This window comes from Dama dama, chromosome 27 (assembly GCF_033118175.1).
Source record: "Dama dama isolate Ldn47 chromosome 27, ASM3311817v1, whole genome shotgun sequence".
Classification (NCBI taxonomy): domain Eukaryota; kingdom Metazoa; phylum Chordata; class Mammalia; order Artiodactyla; family Cervidae; genus Dama; species Dama dama.
The window spans coordinates 43,986,910-44,011,378 of record NC_083707.1 but is presented as its reverse complement, the minus strand read 5'-3'; the positions used below and the strand labels follow the sequence as shown (position 1 = coordinate 44,011,378).

Sequence of the window (24,469 nt, the reverse complement as noted above, 5' to 3'; positions counted from 1 at the left end):
ACGCAGGAACCTGGTTGGAGGGACGGCGTGGCGGGCGGGTGGGAGGCTGGTCGCCTGGGCCCACGGCTTCCGGCGGCCAGACCCACGTTCTGCTGGTCGCTCTGAGGAGTGACACGGAGGGGTCTCCGAGCGGCTCCTCCGGGCTGCACGGCGGCCTCAGGTCCTGAGGTAATGGGGGTCGAGGCCTCTGGGGGCGGGGCGGTCGGCGGGGCCTCTTCAGCGTGATGCGCGGCGCGAGCGCCCCTGGGCGGACAGAGGTCACCCCGCCCTTCGCAGTGGCCCGGTGTCCTGCTAACCCTGTCCGTGGGGCGGTTTTCCAGCCTTTGGTCTGCCCTTCCTCGGATGCCGGCTGGGAGGGGCCGGGAGCCCCCGAGCTCGGACTTGCCTCGGAAGCGCGCGGCGTCCTGCTTCTCGCTGCCTCGCGAGTCGCTCCGTTCCGCCGCACTTGGAAGTTCTGGCCAGACCTCCCTCGAGAGGGCCGTGCTCGGTCAGCCTCTGGAGGAGCGGGACAGCCCATACAATTTTTTGAGAAACGCTTCAGTGATAGTATCTGTTGGCTGGACTTTGGTATAGGGTGGTTGGGGAGTTAACTCTTTTGGTTCATCCACTCCCCCCAAATTTCCACCGGAGTGTCGCACGTTCCTGCTTTCCACCCCCTACGCTAGGGTCAAAACTGTGCCTGTGAACTAAGATGGTTGACGCGTTGCGCCTCAGCACCTTACACCGAGATGGTGTAAAGACGTGATCAGAAGTATGTCTTCTATTCTTCGTTACCAAACTTGAACCCTTTAAAAGCAGCTGTGGAAATAGGTGTGCTAGCCTGCATACCTGTCAGTAGGCGCAGTTACAGCAGCCGGTAGACTTCGCTTGGGGGAAAGCAAGCAGTGTCTGCAGCATGTACTTTAGAATCCAGTCACTTCTAAATTGTGGGGTTTAACCTTTCTGAGGTTGTTGACTCTATAAACTTTGACCCAAGAACGAAGCCTGTTTTTAACAAATGAGGATGAGCCATCAATTTCCGATGACTGTACTTGTATTTTTTTTATTATTATATGCAGTGAGCGAAGTTGAAAATTAACTTCAGTTCATTTTTTTTTCGAAGTTTTTATTACTGTAGTGGTGCACCTTTTAGATCATTACTGTCCTTATATCACAAGGTTACTTTGAGTATGTTTGTAAATACTCCATGCATAAAAAATACAGTGATCCTTCCAAGAGTTTAAGCATCAAACCTAAAAATTCAACTAAACATCTTGCTTATTTTTCTAAACATAAATTAATGGCCTGCCACCACTGACATCTGTAAAAAAAATCACTATGACAAACAAAATGTGTCTTTTGTTGCCTGGAGAACTCCGTGGACAGAGGAGTCTGGCCTACACTCAAAGGAGTCACAAAGAATCCGACATGACTGAGCAAATAACACTTTCACTTTTTCACTTAAACTGTGATTTAAAAAGTACTTGTTACTTTGCACAACACATTGGGGAAATAGGTTTTTCCACATGGCGTATTCTTACTTTGATCCTTATTTTTTTGATCCTTATTTTTATAGTAGATTTTTTGCTCTCCACCTAAAGTTCGTTTGCTCTCCACTTAAAGCAAAGGTATAGTGCTGGAGATTGTGCTATCTACATATTCATGCATTTAGAACTGTGTAATTACATATCCATATTTGCGGGTTCTGATGCTAAAGTTTCTTAAGAGAATTGCTACTGTAATTTTACAGAAAATGAGTCTAATTTTGACTTAAGAAATTTTCTCATTAGATTAAAAGCCTCCTAACTATATTATCTAGACTTTACCATGAATTGTTGTGCATAAGATATATAGGGGCCTACCTGGTGGCTCAGACGATAAAGAATCTGCCTGCAGTGCAGGAGACCTGGGTTCAATTCCTGGGTTGGGAACATCCCCCTGGAGAAGGCAACGGCTACCCACTCCAGTATTCCTGCCTGGAGAACTCCATGGACAGAGGAGCCTGGCAGGCTACAGTTAATGGGGTCGCAGAGTTGGACACAACTGAGCGACTTTAACTTTTCACCCTGAGGTGAAGGGCTCTGGGTATTTATGGGATAAAGAATAAAGAAGTAGGGCACTCTGAGATGGCAGGGGGAGTGTAGAGAAAGGTGACTGGAGAGTGGTGTAAGGCAGGTTATAGGTGAAATGAATTTAACGATTACCCATTGGTTTCAAGAACAGGAAGAACTCTTGAGGATAGTAGAGATGGAGGGAGTAAATTATTGTTTAGTCACTTAGTCATGTCTGACTCTTTTGTGACCCCATGGATTGCAGCCCACCAGGCTTCTCTATCCATGGGATTTCCCAAGCAAGAATACTGGAATGAGCTGCCATTTCCTACTGCAGGGAGGGAGTAAATGAGCTAGATTAAAAAAAAGTTACCATTGATGTTATTTTTCCCCACTATTGCCTGAGTAATAACTGCTTTTCTGGAAATTGAATTAAAATAGTAATAGCTGATAGTCTAGTAGTACCTTTTAGTACTTTTATATATTTGCATTCATTTTTAACTTGTACATGATCCAGTGGGATAGTTGTTATGATTATTTTGTTTTATATATGAGTGGTAAGTAACTTACCCAAGGTCATGCAGCTGGGAAGTAGTAGTGGGCTAGGTTTTGGATCCAAGCAGCCTGACTCCAGAGACCATGGTCTGTGCATGCTCAGTCATGTTCCACTCTTTGCGACACTTGGACTGAAACCCACCAGGCTCCTCTGTTCATGGGATTCTCCAGGCAAGAATACTGGAGTGGATTGGATTGCCCTTTCCTTTTCCAGGGGATCTTCCAGACCCAGGGGTGGAACCAGGGTCTCTTGCAACTCCTGCCTTGGCAGGCAGATTCTTTTATCACTGAGCCACGTGGAAAGCCCAGAGACTGTACTGTGCTAATAATGAAACAGTGCCTATTTAAGGCCAGACTCAGAACTGGAAGTTACCTGGCACATAGTAGATTTTCAGAAAATGTTTTGATACTTCTTACTGCTTGGGTTATTATGTTGAGAGAGAAAATAGCTGGATAGATGTTGTCTTGCTAGCATGTGAACTCTAGCAAGACAGGTATCATCATTTTGTTCAGTGATTTAACCCAGGTGCCTTGAACAGTGCCTGGCACATAGTGGGATGGCTATGGATGTATGAATCACCTAGAAAGATTTTTCAAAATCTCATTTTTTTTTTTTTTTGAAAGGACATACAGGATTTATTTCAACCCATTTATAACATTTCTTTATGTGCTGTTTTGATTATTTGGTCCATTCACCCAGACTGGTTTGGAATTCTCCTGTTTTGTATTAGACTTTTGTCCGCTGACTCTTTGTGAACCCATGGACTGAATTCTCTAGGCCAGAATACTGGAGTGGGTAGCTTTTCCCTTCTCCAGGGGATCTTCCCAACCCGGGGATCGAACCCAGGTCTCCCACATTGCAGGGGGATTCTTTACCACCTGAACCACAAGGGATGCCCACGGGAAGATCCTCTGGAGAAGGAAATGGCAGCCCACTCCAGTACTCTTGCCTGGAAAATCCCATGGACAGAGGAGCTTGGTAGGCTACAGTCCATGGGGTCGCAAAGAGTCAGACACGACTGAGTGGCTTCACTTTCACTTTTTCTGATGAGAGAAAAATGTAGTGGTAACTTGTAAGTTTTCTGGTCAAAGGCAAGCAACAAATTCCGTAGATACCATCCCTTAAAGTGAGAGCACTCAGAGGTGTGTAATTTTAAGGTGTCATTTCTATTGTAGGGTTGAAGAGCACATTTTTTTAAACATAAAAATTGTTTTTAAAATGTAGATAAAATGTTACAGTTTCCCAGGAATGATACTATTCTTGGGGTAGGAAAAAGAGGTGGTTGTGGAAGGTGTGTTTCTCTAAACAGTTTTGGAAGAACTGTTCATTCCTCCAGTTCACTCAACCAAAGTGTCCCTACTGAAATTTCATTGCCTTTTTTTGAGCACATAAGATATCATTGTTTAAAAGGTTTTTACTATAGTAGAAAGTAAAGATTTGGTTGAGAAATCTATAAGCTTGTATGTGTGATGAGTAGCTTTGTCAACTAGACCTGGCTATGGATGGCTTCCCTGGTGGTTCATTAGTAAAGAATCTGCCTGCCAAGGCAGGTAGACGTGGCTTTGATCCCTGGAGTTTCAGCTTCAGCATCAGTCCTTCTAATGAATATTCAGGACTGATTTCCTTTAGGATTGACTGGTTGGATCTCCTTGCAGTCCAAGGGATTCTAAGAATCTTCTCCAAGACCACAGTTCAAAAGCATAGTTATTTAATCAAACACTAATATAGGTGTTATTTTGATGGTATTTTGAAAATCTGTTAATATCTAATCAACTGTCTTTAAGTAAAGGAGATTACCCTCCATAATGTGGGTGGGCCTCATTCAGTCTAAATTTCAAACTGAGGCATCTCAAGAAGAAAAAATGTCTCAAGACTGTGGCATCAGTTCCTGTCCGAGTTTCCAGCCTGCAAATCTACCTGACACACATCAAATGTGTAGCCCCACAATTGTGTGAGCCAGTTCCTTAACATAAACATGTATCTATTTAAACAACCTTATAATAGATACCCAATAGATAGAAATATCTATCTAGATAGAGATAAGCCAAGAGATAGGTGCATGCCTGTTAAGTCGCTTCAGTCATGTCTCTGTGTGACCCTATGGACTGAAGCCTACCAGGTTTCTCTGTCCGTGGGATTCTCCAGGCAAGAATACTGGACTGGGTTGCCATTTCCTCCTTCAGGGGACCTTCCCAACCCAGGGATTGAACCTACATCTCTATGTCTCCTGCATTGGCAGGCAGGTTCTTTACCACTAGCGCCACCTGGGAAGCCCTATAGAGATAGGTAGATAAACATCTGTGTTTTTTTCCTGTTGCTTCAATATCTCTGGAGAACCCTTCTGATTCAAATTTTGGTACTAAGAGTGGTTCTAAAGAACAGAATTGTAAGGATGAATTTTCTGAATTGGTTATGGTGTTCCTGGAATTGGTGCATAATCTGATTAGACTTAAAAGCACTCTTCACTGTTTTCAGTGGTAAAGAGGGCACTGTAGCCTATGATGTGATGTGACAATAGAGATATGCAAGATATCACCACTGGATACCACTACTCAGATACTTAACAAAAGACCAGGTTCTGGATGACCATGTATTTGAAGATTTAAAGCATTTTTGCCAAATAAACAAGTATAATGAGACTGATTGGTTCTTCTTTTTTCAGAGAAGGGGGATGTGGAGAGGGATGAATTCAGGTCTTGAAATTCCCATCTCAAGTCCAGTCTAAGAGATAATTGCACAGAATTATGACCCCAAAACATTACAGCCCAGCTCTTTTACTTCCAGATATGATTGTCCCGTTATATTACACTACTTCTTTGTAGAATGAGAGAAGCCCTACAGATACCCCTTTTGTAGCAATAAAACAGCCCTGAAACCTTACTCTTCATGATGTCTGCTGCAGTGGTTTACTGTATCATATTTAAATGATGTGTTTTAATGAAATTTAAAAATTGTGATATATTAGAACTATATACGTTAACATTAATTTCTATGGATTTGGTAATAGTGTCTGTCTTTTAACTTCCTAAGAGTTAACAATTTATGTTTAAGTGGATTGTTTACAATGGAAATCTATGTATAATCTATTTTTTTTTTAATCTAGTGTCTATAGAAGCTGAGGTCCATCAATCTCCATTCTTCAAAATGCAATGGAATGTACCAAAGACTGTATTCCGACTGGCACATAGGACGTGCATGGAACCACATAAAGCCGGTCTTTTGGGACACTGTCAAAACATAAAGGGACCATTACTTTTGTATACCCCGGAATCCAGAGTGGTTGTGGTACAGGGCCCTCAGAAACGGTGGCTGCACTTACCCACTGCCCAGTGTGTTGCAAAGGAAAGGAAGCCATTCATTACTGTTCCATCCCAACCAGGGGTCTTTCACCATAAACAGTGGGAGCAGGATATCTTATCCAAGAGAGTTCTGTCATCCAGTGCCACATCCTCAGGACATCCCTCTGAAAAAAAGGAAGAACCTGATCCGTTACAAGACAGATCTATTAGTCTTTATCAACGATTTAAGAAAACATTTAGACAATATGGAAAAGTTTTGATTCCAGTGCATCTAGTAACTTCTGCTGTTTGGTTTGGAACATTTTACTATGCAGCCATAAAGTAAGTTTTTGCTTGATTGAGCATGTTTTGTCAGAATGTTAATTATACTAATGAAAACCTTTAAATAGGTTTTTAAATGCTTTAATGTCTTCAACTGATAAGAGGATGCTTGTTTTTCATAGCTGTTTTCCACATTTTAATAACAATAGCTAACATTTGCTTACTATGTACAGCAGATATTATACAAAAATTTTTGTAACTGTATCATCTTACTTAATTCTCATAGCAACCATATGAAGTAGGTAATGTAATTATGCCTCTTATTAAGGAGAGAGCAGATTAAACAAGAATAAGTCAAAATACCTTAGTTTTTCCCCAAAGTAATTCAGTCTGATTTCAAATCTTAATCACTGTGCTCGTGACACATCAGCATCTAGGATAGCACAGAAATAAAATAACCGATTCCAGAAATTTGACAGCACCATAAGTTAGCTTTGTACTTAAATAAGATATTGCTAAAAGTGCTAATCACTGTGAAAAGAACTTATTTTGCCACGTGTATGATTTTGGTTGGAAATTAGTAAGATTTTTACAAAGCTTGACTTGTATCTGTTGTAGACACAAAAATGAACAAGTTATAGACTTATACCTTAATGTTACAGCTGATGAATGTCAAGGTAAGGTCTTTTGTTCTGATCAGAAGTTGATTTGTTGTGCACTTAAAATATAGAATTTCTAAATATACCTTTCTTGGTAAATACCTTTCCTTTCTTTTAAAGTGAGTTGTGTTATTCACACTGTTTTAGGAGCAGGAGTTTCACGTACAACCAGATTCCCTATGATTTCCAGTTTGTATCTGCCACCAGCAGAACTGGGTGTGCCAATGTATGCCTGTTCCTTGAGTGCTGTGTGGCTTTTCTTGCTATGGCCTGGGTGTGACCAAGTGGGCAGGATGCTCATCATCCTGCAGGCGACGAGATGCACAGTGAAGACCATTTTGATGTTTTCGTGAACTCCCCTAGTAGGTTTAGAATTATTCTATACTTTCCAAAAGACTGCTGATTTTTCAGTTTTGGGTTATAGTTAATGTTTGATAGGTATTAAGTATTATAAAGCTCACTTGTTGGAAAGAGCTTATACTTTACTAAATTAAAAGATGATGGAATGGAGACTATTCTTAGGAAACACAAGTCTAGAAATGTTTCTTTGCCAGTGTTCTAAAAAGGATTATTTTTAACCTGTGTGATTGATGCTGTTTTGTTTCTTTTCCTATCTTTCTCTGCATTCTGTTCTTGTTACTCAGTTACTTCCTTCATTATGTATCATTTTCTTTAAGAATTGTTCCTTTCTTTGCAGAGGTTTTGTATGTGCATTTTATGGAGTTACCTTTTTTGTTTATTAATGACATTTTCTGGACATGTGTAATATAGAAATCTTAAGAACTGCTGTTAGTTTTTTAATGGAGCCTAAAATTGTATACCATTTTACATAAAAATTTCATAGACATTCATTTCTTCTATTTAATGAATGGCTTTCTACATACCAAATTTTCTTTTTGGAGCCATTGAGGATTTTTCTGATTTGGTTTTGTGACTGATAATGAGTTTCTTCCTTGTTTCTTTTGCCTTCCCTAGGTTGTTTTCAGTAAGCATGCAGCCTCCTGACCTGAGGGGGAAAAAGTTCAATTTTTAATTAATTGAATATGAGATTCTTATTTGGACTATTAAGAGTACTTTTTTCCCATTTATTTTTCCTTGCCTTCTGTAACGGAGTTCTGTAACCAAAAAATTAGACCCTCAAATAATCTAGTGTTGTTAATTAATTAGGCTTTAAAGTCCTATGCCTTATCCACCACCACCTACCTTTGGCTTTCTGTCAGCATGGAAATTTGGTTGCCAGACCCAGCTCTATTGCCTAGCCATGACTGCTGGTCCAGTTCTGTTATAGCATCACATAGCTCAGTTATATTAGGTAGGATATGTTGCTTTCCAGAACAGTCCCTAATGTTTTTGTTAGATCCTTAACACTTGAGAAATTAAAAGTCAGTTTGTTCTAAGGGAAGTCATACTTAGAAAATATTAGTGTATGTTGGAATGGCAGTAAATCTTACTATGTAATCTTTGACTGTGAGATGATTTTATTGTAATGTTGGAGTTGTGTTAAATATAAGTTTTCAATTCAACCAACTAGATGCTGGGTTTATCTGATTTGATTATAGCTGGGAAAAGTTCTCTGATCTCCTAGTATTATATAGTGAGATCAGAGAGGGACAACTTCCCAGTTAATCAAATTAATGTTTAATGTTAAAAATAAACTAGGAGATTATAACCACTATAACAATAATGAATCCAGGCTATTCCCTTTCTTTACTATAAAGAGCAAGAGTACTTGTACAGAGGAGTAACCTGTGGACCAGACCTTAACCACAAGTCAGACTCACATCAGTGATGGGACTGACTGATCCTGGGGCTCCTGCTGTGATGCTCTGATGGCACAGAATCAGCTCTGCAGCTTTCTTGTCAGGAAACATTTACTCCGAATCTAATCATGAGGAAACAATCAGGCAAATTCAAGTGGAAGGGGCTGTTGTACCACACAACTGGCCCAGGAGCTTCAAAAGTCTCAGCGTCAAAAAAAGACATCCTGCCTTCCTCCTCAACAGAATATGCTGGGTAGCACTTCTGGTGAAAAACTGGAAAACATGGAGAAGATAGTGACAAGGGACATGGGACAATACAGGGAATTTTAACATTAAATAACGTACTGTTGTATTAACTATATACTATCCTGTATGTTAAGTTTCTTGTGATGATTGTGCTTATGAAGGAGCAGCACAGAATGAGAATCTTGTGATTTAGGGGTGAAAGCGAAACTGTTGGGTAGACCAGAAAGTTCATTTGGGTTTTTCTGCAATGTTTTGGAAACATTTGGCCAACCCAGTATGGATAGTGAGGGAGAGAGCAGGAGAGCACAAATATGTCAGCGTGGCAGACTCCACACTCAGGGAAACTAAAAAGCAGTTAGGGTTTACCAGCTAGATGAGAGACTGTATCTGCCTTCTCTCCCTCCCTTCAAAAATTTCTTGCAGTTTATGGCAATTGCTTCTTCAGGTGCTTTTTGAGCCTGATAGCAGAAGCATCTTTTTAGAATCATTGAAGTTTTATCAAATCCATAGAATCATTTATTCTTTGCATAATAACACAGTAAGTGATGTTATAATATCCCTTGCTTTTATGGTAATAGTATCATCTGACATGTAATTTTGGAGATAAAAATATTAGGTCTTAAAAGTTGGATCATTCTAAGGAACTAAAGATTCCAAAATCAGGTGAATTATTCTGATCCTTTTTCCTCATGTTACCTAGTGCTATTAATGTTGCTCTGATTCATGATTCTACTTTTCTCAGTGTGCTCATGAGGGATGTCCCTGAGCAGAAGCTGTGGGCAGTGGGATGCTGGTCGTCATGCACGTTGTTCCCTAGAGTGAAGTTAGTGTGTGCTTGGTGATGCAGAACTGACTTTTAAACAAAATTTGGTTTTGATGTTTTCAGGTAATCTTTTGAAAATAATTACCCCCAAAAGTTTATATACATATAAATTACTTTCTGTTTCTTTCTTAGAGGAGTGAATGTCGTTCCTTTTCTAGAACTTATTGGGTTACCTGACAGTATAGTGAACATTCTGAAAAATTCCCAGAGTGGAAATGCACTAACAGCATATGCCCTGTTTAAGGTAGGTACTGCTGTGGGTGGATGGCTCCTCACACTGAACCTCCATAACACTCCCTGCCTGTTCCCAGGCTTACCTTTATAACCTAGTGTATTTCATCTCTTACATGTCTAATGACTAAAAGTAAAGTATACATTTTTTAAGGGTAAATAAAATGGCTTAAGAAGAAGTGCCCTAAGAATAGGTAGGTTGTTCATAGCCTGCTCTGCTGAGACACATGTGAGACTTCTGAGTTTCTAGCAAGCAGGTCATCTCTGACATTTCTCCTATTGACAGTACATTAATTTTCCTTATTCAGAGACCCATATGCCACCTGACATATTAGTGAAATTTAGCATTTATTTTACTGTTTATAATAGTTCATCTTCCTAAAAAGTAAAAGAGTAAAGTTTAAATCAAACTGATTTATGTGATAAACCTTAGACTTAGTTGTTGATGTTACATATATTTCATTTGTTCATTATCTTTATAACTGTTGTCTAGATTCAGACAATGACTTCTTTGTAAATAGATAGTTTTTATACTTGTGGTTATTTTGGAAGACTCATTGTAAATTGTGGAGTTTAGCTATATTAATCTAATTTTTCTCAATTGACAAAAAATTATGAGGTTTTTTCAGAGCTTTATTCTAGGAAACCAGGTAGAAAACATTGGGAAACTAGATGTTAATTTATCTTTGTTATAAAAATACCTAGAATTATGGGTTTATAGTACTACTTTAATCCTCATTAAAGTCCTCTGAAATACTAGATTTCTTATATGATAATTTTGACTAGAGGCCTAAAGCGTAATTGCTGAGTTTTTCAACATTAAAACTTACTAAATTCATATGAATTTGCAGTTTGTGTAGTTTAACCTTAATAAATGCAGCTGTCCTGATGATTTAAACCATTTCCCTAATTATAACTCTTTCTTATCCCATACTCTAGTATCACAGTCTGTTTATTTCTTCTTTTCTGAATGTCTGTTGTTTTTGCTCATGAGTGCCTAGGAATTCAGAGTTCTGTCTTCTTCCTCTGTGTTTCCACTGTGCTAGTGCTGTGCTCTGAAGGAACATCAGTGCTCAGTGCCTGTTGGTCTTAGAATTGAAACACGAGGCTGGCACGCAGGTGGACTGATGTCAGCAATGGCTGTACTCACGTTCCTCTGGGAGGAGGGAGGTGTAAATTGTCTACTTGGGTGTTTCCTGTAACCTGACTTCTCAGGTAGAACATCAGATAGGGAGGTTCCTTGCCTCAGAATGTGATGCAGGCTCTGCTGTTACAGTTCTCCCTTTGAGCCAATTAGTCTACTAGTTAGTTCGGGACTAACTAACCTCTGGTCAGTTGACCTGTACCTGTCTCCTACATGTGTGCCATTTTACCATTTGTTCACCTCACGAAGTTCCTGGTTGGGATTCCAGACTCGGTGTGGACTGTAATGATAAAGTATCATAAAGCCTGGAAAAGTTAAAGAAAAGAGATTTACAAGTGAAACTAAACCCCGTGAAGAACAAACATTTGGCTCGTGATTGCCCCTCAGTTTGGTATAGTGTGTGCAGGTTGACAGGGTTCCTGAGACTGGAAATGCATATGCCTTTGTTGTCGGAGGGTCCTGAGCCCTCACTGATTTTCAGGGCTCCTGTCCCCCAGGTTCATTAGCATATGAGTACAAACTTCGGTGCTGCTACTGTGTATGTTCTATGATCCTGGGTCAGTGTCTAGGTGACAAATACTTATGGAATGTTAGGGAAAACCATATAGCATGTAACTAACTTTGTTAGCCTTGTGAAGCAATAAAGTAATTGATAGTTATTACCAAGAGTTTTAATTTCACACTGTTTTTTGCTTATGTGTGCTCAATAGTGTCCGACTCTTTGCGACCCCATGGACTATGTGGCCCGCCAGGCACCTCTGTCTGTGGGATTGTCTCAGCAAGAATACTGGAGTGGGTTGCCATTTCCTCCTCCAGGGGATCTTCCTGACACAGAGATGTGGAACCTGCATCACCTGCACTGCAGGCGGAGTCTCTACCACTGAGCTAGCCAGTTTTTGCTTAAGATGGTAGTTCAGTACTAAACTGTCTTGTTTTCCTGCAGATTGCAACGCCTGCGCGGTACACTGTAACCCTGGGGGGGACCTCCTTCACTGTGAAGTATCTGCGTAGCCGGGGCTACATGTCGACGCCACCCCCCGTGAAGGAGTACCTGCAAGACAAGATGGAGGAAACAAAGGAGCTCCTCACAGAGAAGATGGAGGAGACAAAGGACAGACTCACGGAAAAACTGCAAGAAACCAAAGGAAAGGTTTCTCTTAAGAAAAAAGTGGAATAGGGTGCCTTATATACCAGGTTTTAGACAGCTCTTGCACTTGAACCTTTGGAGACTATGGACAAAGGTACATGCTCTTGATTTTTTTGTTGTTGTTGTTAGCGGCCTAAATATAGCAGTTCTCTTGAGTTAAAGAACTGAGATAACTTTAAACATTACTAGAAAAATCAGTTTTTTGAAAAGAAAAAATGAACCCAGTATAAGAAGCACTATAAGAATTCATGGCAGTAGCAGCATTAAGCAGTGGTCCGTGTCTTCAGTCATCCTTGCTTTGGACTTAGTTGCAGCTGCTGACTCCTTGAATAGCTGGTGTGGCTGTAAGCAGATTTAACACTGGATCTTCATCTTTATTATTCACTGAGGCTTTAATTGTGTTCAGTTCTCAGTATGGAGACAAAGGATTATATCATCAGAACTGCCTGTGACTAAGAGGATATGTAGTCCTTCTGTGAGGACTATATAATGGTTACATACCAGTTAAAATGTAGACTTCAAATGAAGAAAGCTGAATGAAAGTTGAGTCATATATATATATGTAAATAAGATGTATGGTTACATGTAAATGAAAAATTGACCCTTTAAAAATGACTTTTACCTGAAGCTTGTCATAATCAAATTTTTAAGCAAATCTATGTGGCCATAGCACTTTGTCACCCAGCACATAAAATTCTTGTTATTCCTACATCATGTCCTCTCCAGCTGATCTCTCAGAGGAAAAGAGAAATCATTATACCTGAAGTTTATAGTGGGAATCAAATGCCTACAGCAGTGCCTGGAGCTTGTGTTCTCAGCAGTGCAGTTCTGCGAGTGTGGGACCTTCCTGTCCCTGCCATCTGGTCTCCACCTGCCAGAGTCGGGCTTGATTCCATTATGGAGTATCATTTAAGATTGTAAACGCTGTTTGCTCCTTGCATTGAAACATTCTTACTTGAACATTTTACTTAATTTTTTTTAAATAGCAAAGCTATCATTAAAACCAGCTTCAAATGAAATTCAGTCATGGTCAGATGAGAAAGTTGTCACATCTAAGTGAGTGTGATTCCTTTTGCCCTGACTGCCTTTACTCCAGTTCTAACCTTAGAATTGAAAGTGGGTACGGCCTCTTTTGTAGCTTGTCTGTTGTGAGTGATCTGATTCAGTAAGAGGATGCCAGAGGGACTGCCAGAAATAGTCCCACAGGCATCACCGTCACTTTGTGTGCCAAAGTGGCCAAATTTAGAGAATATTTTGAAGGGAAAAAAATGTTTACATTTGATATGTCTCACATTTGATATGTCTCTTGTGTTGGATATGCTGTGGTGACTCTTTTCTTGGTTGGGGAGGGCAGAGTATGAAGGGGCAGAACTCACTCTGCCACACGCAGGGTTCATCAGGCAGGATGGTTTATCTGCTAATGCAGATCAAACATGTGATTCCAAATTCACAGCCTTTTTTCAAATCCAGAAACAGTGAACCTGTTTTAATTTATTAAATAATTCATATCTTGTGAATGTTAAATGCTGAGATAGATATTAACAAATTTCTTGTTTATTTTTAGTCACTGAGACTGCCTGGTTTAAAAATCATGTGTTAAATGAAACTTTCTTTTTACTTTTCACGCTGCATAGGGCATGTTTTCCAATGAGGATAAATCGTGGGTCTAAGAAGCTGCGTTTCCACCTTTGGTTCAGTCCATTGGAGATCTGCTGCCATCCAGTTTCATAACTCTGTTGTGTTTGTTCAATTACAGAAAGTGAGATGCTGAGGAGTGCTTTGAAATTCTCTAGTAAAATGTTCTCTGAAGGTATAAGAAGTTCTTTTATCATATTTGGTATCAGGATTACTTGATCTTGTCAAACACTTCTGCTCCTATCTTGCCAACCTAGTCCTTAAGGGAAGCTACAGAGAGCCGAAAGGGGGACCCCTGGAGTGTCTATATGGAGTGTTTGTAGCAGGCCAGTAGCACATAGTGGGCACTGAGTTAAATTATCCAGAATGTGTATGTGGGGTAAGTATCACGACCCATTTCATTTACAGTAAGCCTTAAACTTGCTGTGTCTGGTGTGTGCATCTGTTTTTAAGTAGGACTGCTGACAAGGTAAAGAAGGAGTCATGGCTGAGACTTAACATCTACAAAATGGAAAAAAGTGCTCAACAAATTAACAATTGAAACAAAAAACAGATTAGGTTAAAAAAAAGAGACCATTCAAGAAAAATAGTGAAACCAACCTTTTAAAGTATCAAAACAATTTTATTTTTTTTAACTGAATCAACATTTTGCATATAGTGGGGTGCTGTTTGCAGCTTCCAACAAAGGGAAGAGTACATGTATTAAGGTCACCTTCCTGCCAGTAGTGAAAATAATAAGACTATGCCTTCAAATATAGTCTTTAGTTTGTTTTAGAATCTACCTTCTGTTTATTTACGGACGGAAGATGTTACTGTAGTCCTTTATGCTCCAGTAAGATATGAAGCTATTAGCTGTCTTATTTCAGTAATATTAGGAGGTAATTCCAGGAATTTTACAAAGATCTTAACAGTTTGGGTAGAAGAGGTATATAAAGAAAAGAGACAAGTTGTATATTAGATACATCTAGCTCCTTCAAAGCAAAATGTCAAAACACTATAATGAAAGATCTTTAACGATGATGTTTTAAGTAACAGGTTTGTTATAAACTGTTATGTGCAAGTGTCATCATGGAGAGTCAGAGAATGCCTGTTCCAAGGCCACCGTGAGTGGATCGCTGAAGGTTCTGGAGGTTTCTCAAGCACACCTTTTTTTTTTTTTTTAAAGATGTCTCCCGAAGGTGCAGTGAGAGGGCTGCCTGAGTTGCTAGTCCATTGCTTAGCAGTTGGCAGCTCTGCTGTTTCACAAACAATCCAATGAACAAGTCGTTCCAAGAAAGCCAGGGACTGGGGGGTGGGGGTGGGTCTGGGGTCCAGTACAGCCCCCAAAGTGCAGTGGGAGCTCCCCATGTGTGGGGGGGGAAGGGGGGAAGGAGCCCATTGCCCACTAAGGAGGGAGGTGTTGGGCTCTGTCACATCTTATGCTAAGTGTAGCCCAAGCAGAAGATGGCATGTCCAGACCTTGGCATTTCCTTCCCTGGCCAGGCAGCAGACAGTACCTGGGCTTTGGAGAACCTATGTGGGGTTCCTTGGCCCCCAGTGCTTCAGCTCCAGCCCGACAGACAGCTCTTGGGCCCCTAGCAGCTTCCCATCCTCTTGTCTGCTTTCGGCCTGGGGCTTCTGTAATCTTCAGTCTTCCAATGCAAAGCCAGCCAGGGCTGCAGGAAGGGGTACCACAGGCCCCTGACGATGGAGATCAGCGTCCCGCCTGCTATCCTCCAGCACAGCCCCTCGTTCCTCAGGGCTACGCAGAGCCCTGCTGCCTAGATGGACACCAGTGGGCCCACTCTGACCGTCTCCTGCCACCTCTGGAGCAGCTCGAGGTAACCTCCCTGCACCCAGACCTTAGACCCAGGCAACCTCACATAGAAATGGGTTTACTGAACCCAACCCAGTAGGAATCAAGCCCAGCTGTGTGCAAAGTTTATATACTGGTCTTACTTCACTGAGGGATATAAGTTTGGGGAAGAGTCTTTAAATTTTCTTAAATAACTGCTGAGTAAGAGATTATAAAATGTATTCAATAGCACGAAGATCCTGCAACCCACATGGTGTGACCAAAACAAAAATGGGTTTATAACTAGAGATTTGTGCCCAGGCAGTTATTTAAGTGGTATTTTAAGATTTCATTTTCCAAAGTTCATTTACTAATGTATAGAAATGCAAAAATATATTAGTTTTTTATATTAATTTGTTTCCCTGCAATCAAACTAAACTCAGTTATATGCACTTAAATATTCTTGCTTGAAGAAGTCTATGGACAGAGGAGTCTGGTGGGCCACAGTCCATGTGTCGCAAAAAGTTGGACACAACTGAATGACTAACATTTACATTTCACTTTTGATGGATTGTATGAGGTTTTGTACATTCTCAATCATGTGATCTGTGAATCTGTGTACTTACTTGGAGCTTAGAGTTATCATTCTCATCTCTCAATGAAGGAATCTTGAATTCCTTTTGCTCCATCATCACGAACTGAAAACTTCTGATACAAACAACCTCAGCCTCTAAGGGCATCTGCTGGACAGTTCCTATTAGTTTCATTCACGTGTTCTGCTGAGTTGACTCCAGTTTATGAGAGCGTCCAGAAGCCTGAAGTGACACCTGTCAGGTGACAATCCCTGAATGTTCTGTGTAGAAACCAGAACTGTATGATGTGATCTGCCAGTGTTGTTTATAGCAGAATGTAATGGTTTCTGAAAAGTCAGAATAAGAACCGAATAAGATGGTTATGTGGGAAGCATAAGAAACATTTCTGAGACGATTTTTTAAGTGCTTACAGTCCCCACCACCCGCGGCCAATACATATTGTGAAAGATTTTTTGTAAAAAAAAAAAAAAAAAAACAGGAGACACATGTATTACTGATTATTTTTAATGATTTTAAGCTGCAATTTAACCACAGCATTAAAAACAGAAAGGGCTGATTTCATAACACACAGCACTAGAGCATCATTGTCTAAGGATTGTGATTACAGACCCTGGGTCTAGGAACTGTATCATTGCTCAGTTAGAAAGGCAGGTACAAAACAGCTGGAAATCTTTCTCTGTATAACTGGAAATTATGTTGAACAGTAAGCACAAATGGCTGTTTAAAAAAGACTTCATGATGTTGGATTATCACAGGTCATGTGAACTATGATATTGAACCTATGACTACTGAAAAGGTCAGATACAGCTGTACTTGTCATTATAAAGCAGCCTAGTGAAAGTGAACTAAATGCTATTAATAGTATTACACATATTTTAAAAGAGCTTTTATATCAGAAAATGTGATTTTTGAAAGCCATGAAATGAAGAATATCAATACAGGAGCAAGCACATTAAAATGAACCAGCATCATTAAACAGTAAAGTTTAAGCCTCAGTTAGTCCTGTAGAAAGGAAGCCATGCTGTGTACCAGGTTTAGTGCTTCGCACAACATCCTGCTCAGCATCCCCCCAAAGGTGGAGCCTTGGGGGGGTGGGTTCTGACAAGGAGGAGCCTCCACCCTTGACTTGCACTACCAGGACCCTGCTGCTAGCAGTGAGCAGACACGGGCTGTGGGTGCAGAAAACACAGACCCTCATCATCTTATGGCCCCTGAAAAGTAGAGCTGAAGGACTGACCTCTGGTCTGTTAGCATCAAGAGCTGCAGAGGCACTTTCAGTTTAAGGAGAGTCAGTACTTATTTTGTGGACAAGAGTATGATTCCATCGTGATTTTCAAATCAGAACACATACCGCAGAACAAATAACAATTAACTAGAATTGACATCCTTTGATGACAGACTAAACTGGAAGTATGGATCAGATGGGCAGAATTTCACCAATGACCTCCATGGACAGAACTCGGAAGGAGGCCCATAGCCACAGTTTCATCAGTGGTTTTAGTAAATGTTGTCACTTCTTTCTTTTTTGACTATTAGAATATTTGAAGATAAACACAAAGGTCACTGTCAGAATCGCCAGAGCTGGAAGTCTACTTCCAGCATTTTTCAGGGGAAATGACGTGGTCCCTGGTCAATGGCAAAGCCTAGTTTGGTTCTGGGGTAGTTATCACCAGGAGACAGCAAAGGGAAGGGATATAAGACTTTACTCAGATGACTAACTGCCAGTCTGCTCACTATAACCCATAACAGACATTTTTCTGAGAATAGGGTCTTCTCAAGTGGACTGGTTTGTCCAGAGTTACTTTTCTGCAAACACTGCTGCTCATTCAATGATTCACAGCTTCCATTTGTCAAAAAGGCACAGAGAGACAGATGGTCACAAACACATCTAGACTGCACAATCCTTGCTGCAGGCCACTATTCTTACTCTGATCTAAGTTTTGCAATTTTAATGAAAAGTGCATTCTTCACTGGGTCTGCCCTCTTCATTCTATAACGTAAGATAGAATATGTTTTCATAAAGCAAGTTGAAAAATCAGCATTTTTTCTGACTATAATATTGGTCCAGCTGAACTTGAAGGGATTAAAAATAAGCATCTGGTGGCCCCAGAAGGCTACAGAATTTTAAAAACTTATTTCTTAAGTGTTTTCACAACAAAGATGCAACTCTGATTGCTGTACATAGGCTGCGCTAGCTTGTTCACACTTATTTCCCTTGTTATAATATCAATATTTAATAAGAAAATAAATGACATAGACTTTTATCTGTATGCATCCACTCGCAGATTTCCTTACAAAAGAAGACAAAGCACATAGGCATTCACAAATTCTCTGCCATTTCTGTTAAATCTGGTACCTGTACATTATATTGCAGCGCCAATGTTTTTGTCCCACCCATCGGGTAGGATATGTGCATAATATAGTCAAGTTACATATACAGCACCTTACAAAATGAATACATGACAGACACTGAAAGCACCGTTATGAGTGAGGCATGACGACGCATCAGCTGAAGTTAGAACATGTACTTCAGTCACTCTAGAATTGCTGTACTCTGAGCTCTGTGGAAGGATGAGGATCTTCATCACCTGCATCTCTGGACAGTTACCCAGCACCGTGCACGCTGAGAACAGCACTGCTCACAAGGCCTCCCTCCCTGAGCCAACCCGAAGGCAGTAGCAGCACATGACCGTCTAACCCTGACCATGAATACAGACCCAAGATGCAGCACTTTGGGAGTAAAATAACCTAAGCTGAGATCCTGATTTCTAAGGAATCTGTGTAAGGCAGGTGAGCCGCTGGGACCCTTTCATGGTTGGGGTGAGAGTAGGTGTTTCATCTGCCTTTGTTGGGTCCCTTTAGACACAGTGTCCTCACACTGGGGGGACTTGCCAATGCATTTCCACTTCACCAAAGCCATGGTAACCAAGGCGACCATGCAGAAGGGAAACGGGTGTCTGCCAACACAAGGCCACACACCCAGCACCAGTATCCTTCCCAAGTTTTTCCTCATAGACACTGCTGAGGTTTGGAAATTTTAAGAAAAATGCAGGGTAGCAGGGTACATCAACGTGTTATTCTAAGCAGCAGCCTCAGCACCACAAACACAAGGCTTGGGGAGCAGCCCCCAGCTGCCACGTCTCAGCCAGGCTGACCCACACATAAGCCATGTGGCCAGCAGCAGACGGAAGCTGCTTTGGAGGGGCATACAGCCCCCGCCAGTGTCTGCAGGGACACCCCTGCCAGAGAGCAGGCGGAGGTAAGGCCCCGGCCTGCCTGTCAGGATGCAGCCTCTGGCTCTGAGGAAGGCAGAGACTGGAATGGATTCCGCCAGGTCTGAGCATTTCTGAAAAGTGCTAGCCTTTGAGCCCTTCTTAAGACGATAAAATACAGGTAAAGAGCAGTAACTAGAAGTTGGAGACATGCTTATCTGAGCACAGATCCCTGTGCTGGGGTGAAAGGCCCGCAATTTCCTGCTGGCCCCTTCCTACTAGCCCCTGTCCTCTCCCAGCTGCAGTTAGTGGATTTAAGTGTCCTCAGAACAAACCTGCCTGTGTTTTGTATGTTTTCCTCTGCTGTTTGGGCTGTGTATCCAAGTGTATTTGTGGTGTGGAGGACAGAGAGTAGGCCCGTCAAGCTTTTTAAACACTGAATTTTGGTCACAAGAACTCTGTAAACGCGTGGCTTGTTTAGCAAAATCTCTTTTGTAGGAAAGGACAACCTCAGTGTCTGAGGAACACCAGGCTTCCTGAAAAAGTCAACAGATGCGTGCATCTTCCTGTAGGTGGGCCTGCTCAAGGCTCACACCCAGGGTGTTGCTGAGATGGTGGAGCCCAGCCTCCACCCACTGCTCCCTGGTCACCTGACTCTGGCAACTAACCTGGACCCTCAGGCCCCACTGACTAGGCTGCAACTTCAGAGCCATGTCTCCTATCCATGCCAGGCCACACAACCTCCGAGAGAGTCGAGACCTAAATCACCTCCCTGTATGGAAAGGAGACTGACCTAATTCAGTTTAGGACCTCAGCTTTTAAACTATTTCATTACAGAGGCCCAGCCTCAGAGACCATTTAAGTCATGCTTTGAATAGTTACAGATGCAGACATCTTTAACTATTTACATTAGAGGCAGTTATCTAATAGGGTGGCTGAAAGAGAGCAACATCTGTTTTAAAGGACAATTAAAGTTATTTGAATTAAACAATTGTTTTGCCAGTACCATGGACAGGTGCTACATGTTCAGGTACTTGCAGAAATTTACTAATTTCTGAGTGTAACTCACCATTTTGAGCTAGAACCGTAGACTGGGCTCACCCACTCTCCCAAAAGTGCTGGCGAAGTTTGGAATGACGACACCATCAGGCAACCTCCTCGTTCTGCGCCTGGGAGGATGCCTGACCGACAATCTGCTGCAGACGAGGAGGACAGACACTTCCCCAAATTCACTGCCAACTCTAGGTGAAGCCTCCATCAACCAAGCGCAGGCTCACGGTCAAGGTCGTCTGACCTCATGGGGGGATGAAGAGGTTCTCTGGTCAGGGCCCCCAGAGCTCTGCCTGTCCTAGAGCTCCCACTGTGGCCCTCAGCAGACACACTGCCCAAAAGGATCTGAAGCATGAGTGACAACCACTGACCATTTTCTCCTTCTGAGAGAGACAACTACTTGTGTGGATGTCACTGTGAAATGGATGAGGATTCCAATCCTGCAGACAAAACCCAGGACTTACCGGCCAAGAGGGGCCTCAGAAAGGGTAGCAGACAGGATCTGAGGTTGACAGTGCTCTGCCAGTGGCACAAGGGCACCTCGCCAGACAACCACACCCAAGATGACAACACTTGGAACTGAGTGGACACTCGGACCTACAGGTCAGAGACCAGGCGGGGGCTGCACAGAAGCCCCCACTCGGGTGCAGAAAAGGCAGATGCCCTGCAGAAGGAAGTTACTGTGTTAGGTGAGAACGAACGTTACAAGATTTAAGTCTTCTAGCTGAGTTTAGCAGCAGGTTGTGCTTTTCATTTTCACCCAAGGCTCTGAGTCACTCCCTGCCCAGCTCTGGTCTCCAGGAGAGGCTGAGTGACCCAGGAGCATGGCTGGTTCTGAGCCCTGTGTCTCTCCCAGGCGCTGGTTCCCATATGGGGCTGGTTCTCTTCCTCAACCCAGGAGTTTCTACGTAGAGACAGAGAAGCTGCAGCCAGCGTCGGGCAACACTGGGGCAGCAGGCACATGGGAGCCACTGCCGAGTCTCACTCATCAGCCATCCAGGCCTGAACTCAACTATCCAGGGAAGACAGGCCACAGGAAATCACATGTTTCAACAGTATAAAAATAACCACCTTGCATTTTAAACAATTTATTGCATAAAATAGTGTATTATCTGAGTATATTTCATGCTACAGTGAAAAAAAAAATCAATTACTGCAGAAACTGCGCTGCTGGAGGACTAGGGCAGCACTGCATGATGTGTGAATGCAGGCGTAAAACACAGCTGGAGGGACTCGACCCACCACGGATGCGGGAGTTTCCTCTGCTCCATCCAGTCTGCAGGTGCCTTGGTGATGCATGCCCTGTGATGACTCTCTTCACAAGTGTAAGTTAGTACGTTAGGCTACCTCCCCAAACACCCTTTCCTGCATAATTACGGGGAGAACATTATTATGGGGCCTAATAATGATGCACAGGTGAGAAAACAACATACAGGACTTCACATAAAGCTTCCTCATGTTAAAACAATGAAGATAGTGCAATTTTTAAAAACACAGCATCACAACACAGATTTAACTCCTTGCATTCATCTGACTTCACTTTATACCTTGGCACACAAACCAGGAACTTAGAATCATATTTTTAAAACAAAAGTTCCATAGTTCAGGGGGAAAGCAAACTAGTGAGTCTTCCCCATAATGTATAACTTTCCTCTGTATTCGGTTAATTGTAAAACAGGCATTCTGGCCTCTGCTTTCACAGTTAAGTCAAACACCTCGTGGGTTTTATTTCATGGTGTCTTCAAAGCACCCTTTTGTGTTCTCATGCCCACACTTTGCCAAAACCAGCCCTGTCCCGTCTCTGCCGCAGGTGAATACTGTTGTGGCCAGACTGGAGGTTTGCGCTATTCCCTTCTGCGTGTGGCTCCCCTGAAAAGAATTGTTCTGTTTTACTGAATTCTGCTGTGCTGCGACTCCCCCATTTCTTTTCTCACATCAGGTGTGCTCGCAGGTCAGACGCACTCCCTGGGCTTCCTGTCCGTGCCCTGGATGGGCAGCTCCGTGCTCCGGGGCCTTCCCGCTGGAGCAGCAGTCTGCTCCCCCTGTGCGCACTGCTGTGCTGGGGGTGGGAGGGAGTGGCGCCTGGGTAGTGACCCATCGCCTCACTGTAGGCCGGGGGCGGCCCCGCCATCCTCCCAGTACTACTGCAGGTGCTGGCACTGATGCCTGAATTGCTGCTGGGTGGGCACGGGCCCCCACTGTACACGGACACGCCTATCAAGTCGCTGTCAAATACAGTTCGGTTGGGCGGTGCCCGCACCGACTCTCGGTTGAGTTCCATCTGCTGTTCAGGGTCCCGGAGCTGCAGGGTGCAGGGCCCCTGGTAAGGAGGCGGCTCCTCCCCGTCCGACAGGGAGATGGTGGGGGGAAGGTCAATCTCGTGCTGCACGTAGGGGTAGGTGGGCTGGAAGCGGCTGAACCGATCCCTCTGGAGAAAAGGCGGGGCAGTCACCCCATCCCTGGACCGCGGGGCATACATGGTCTGCAGGGAAGAGAGGAACGGCTGCGAGATGTTCTCAGCACAGTGATGACCACGGACGTGACGGCCGCAGGGAAATTCACGCCTGGTCTGTTCTCACCCGTCTGAAAACTTCCCCCACCAAAAAAACAAGTAAAGACTATTCCAGAAAAAAAGTTTTCTCATTCCTAATGACTTACATCACTCACCTTGCCAAACCCAGGATGGTTCAGCAACGGATAATTGCAGTTACCTGAAAATGTAGGTTTAATGGAGTTATTGTATGTGCTATGTGTACATTTCCCACTGGGTTAAGAAGAATACAGGAGCCCCCACCCCCAGGCCAGCCCCCCAACATGACCTGCTCCAGGTCCCACTCTTTTTTATAGAAAGGACAGCCCCCCTGCTTTCTCAAGCCCCTTCTAGCTTCTAGTCCTGTGATTCAGAGGAGTGGGGAAGGGTACAGAATTTCCTTTGTAATTGACAACTCCACAGGCCTGTACTTGGAGCAGATACAAGGCTGGGACAACTTATGACTTATTTATAGGAACTTGTTGCCCTATCAGTTATTTTAAAATATGAAACAAGTGACTTTTTCTTTCTGGCTTCTAGAGTTTTCCAGTTATTTTGTATAAAATTTCCTGTAATTTTTAGCAACCAACATGAAAAATGTTTTATATTTCAAAGTAAAGATGATTATAGATTTTTTTCCCCAAAAGAATCGACATTTCTTAACTTATTCACCATTCGACTTTCTTCTAGAGGAAAGACATACGTATAAAGATATATATATTCAACCATCAACTTCTCTCATACCATATTTTCAACTTAAAGGCAAAAAACTCATTTTCCCAATTGTATGTGTGTGCGTGCTCAATCGTGTCCAACTCTTTGCAGCCCCATGGACTGTGGTCCACCAGACTCCTCTGTCCATGGAATTTTTCAAGGAGGAATACTGGAGTGGGTTGGCATTACCTACTCAAGGGGATCTTCCCCATCCAGGGACCGAACCTGCATTAGCACGCAGATTCTTAACCACTGCACCACCTAGAAGGCCCCTTCCCAATCATACCAAGTCTTTATTGAATCTGTTACAACACTTTGATGTTTGGGTTATACTGGCCTCCAGGCAAGTGGGATCCTAGCTCCCTGGCTGGGGATCAAACCCCTTGCATTGGAAGGTGAAGTCTTAAAACCACTGGGCCACCAGGGAAGTCCCTCCTCCACCTCTTAAACCAGGTTATTGGCACACATCTTGGTCTTTGTCTGTGCTGACACATTCAACCCTTCCACCAATCTTGTTCATCTCCTGCCACCCACACCTCGCCAGTGTCCAATCGCTTACCTCTGAGGTGGGCCGAGGTTCAGAGCCGTCTGAAGGCCACAGGCGCCGTTCCTGGGTGGGGAGCAGGGAGTGGACATCACAGGAAGATAATTAGTTTCACGCAGCAGCACCCGAAGCCAAAGGATCACACACACTCCGCTGAACAGAGGCTGTTTAACACCCAGGACTACAAAGCCCCAGCCCTTAATCTGTACCTAGAGGAAAGCTGTGGCCACAAGTACAACAGATCTCCCCACTGTAGCCTTG

At 42.7% G+C, this 24,469-nt stretch overlaps 2 protein-coding genes and 1 long non-coding RNA gene across 5 annotated transcripts in view; 1 reads left to right on the top strand and 2 right to left on the bottom strand.

The window, feature by feature from the left end:
* The first annotated feature begins 15 nt into the window (after positions 1–15).
* Positions 16–15,067, top strand: FAM210A (family with sequence similarity 210 member A). Of its 2 annotated transcripts, XR_009690836.1 has the most exons (5): positions 16–168; positions 5,690–6,206; positions 9,767–9,878; positions 11,953–12,250; positions 13,791–15,067. XR_009690836.1 is itself a non-coding variant. In XM_061131256.1 (4 exons), the coding sequence occupies exons 2-4, from the start codon at positions 5,731–5,733 to the stop codon at positions 12,184–12,186; spliced, it is 822 nt and encodes a 273-aa protein (XP_060987239.1). In that variant the 5' UTR covers positions 16–168; positions 5,690–5,730; the 3' UTR covers positions 12,187–13,444. The 2 variants fall into 2 exon arrangements, 1 of the variants encoding a protein (XP_060987239.1); XM_061131256.1 differs by lacking the exon at positions 13,791–15,067 and having other exon boundaries at positions 11,953–13,444.
* LOC133047767 (uncharacterized) lies at positions 992–16,305 on the bottom strand. 2 transcript variants are annotated; one of them, XR_009690837.1, is made up of 6 exons: positions 16,192–16,305; positions 8,587–8,838; positions 7,690–7,811; positions 6,510–6,579; positions 5,906–6,049; positions 992–5,307 (listed from the first exon to the last, which is right to left on the bottom strand). It is a non-coding gene; the product is annotated as an uncharacterized LOC133047767 (long non-coding RNA). The 2 variants fall into 2 exon arrangements; XR_009690838.1 differs by lacking the exon at positions 8,587–8,838 and having other exon boundaries at positions 16,192–16,299.
* Positions 16,306–16,646: 341 nt separating this feature from the next.
* LDLRAD4 (low density lipoprotein receptor class A domain containing 4) overlaps positions 16,647–24,469 on the bottom strand; it is a 161,798-nt gene continuing 153,975 nt past the window's right edge. The window contains 3 exon segments of the mRNA XM_061131255.1: positions 16,647–22,431; positions 22,434–22,902; positions 24,224–24,274. Of these exon segments, the coding sequence (XP_060987238.1) occupies positions 22,373–22,431; positions 22,434–22,902; positions 24,224–24,274 (579 nt within the window). The 3' untranslated portion in view covers positions 16,647–22,372.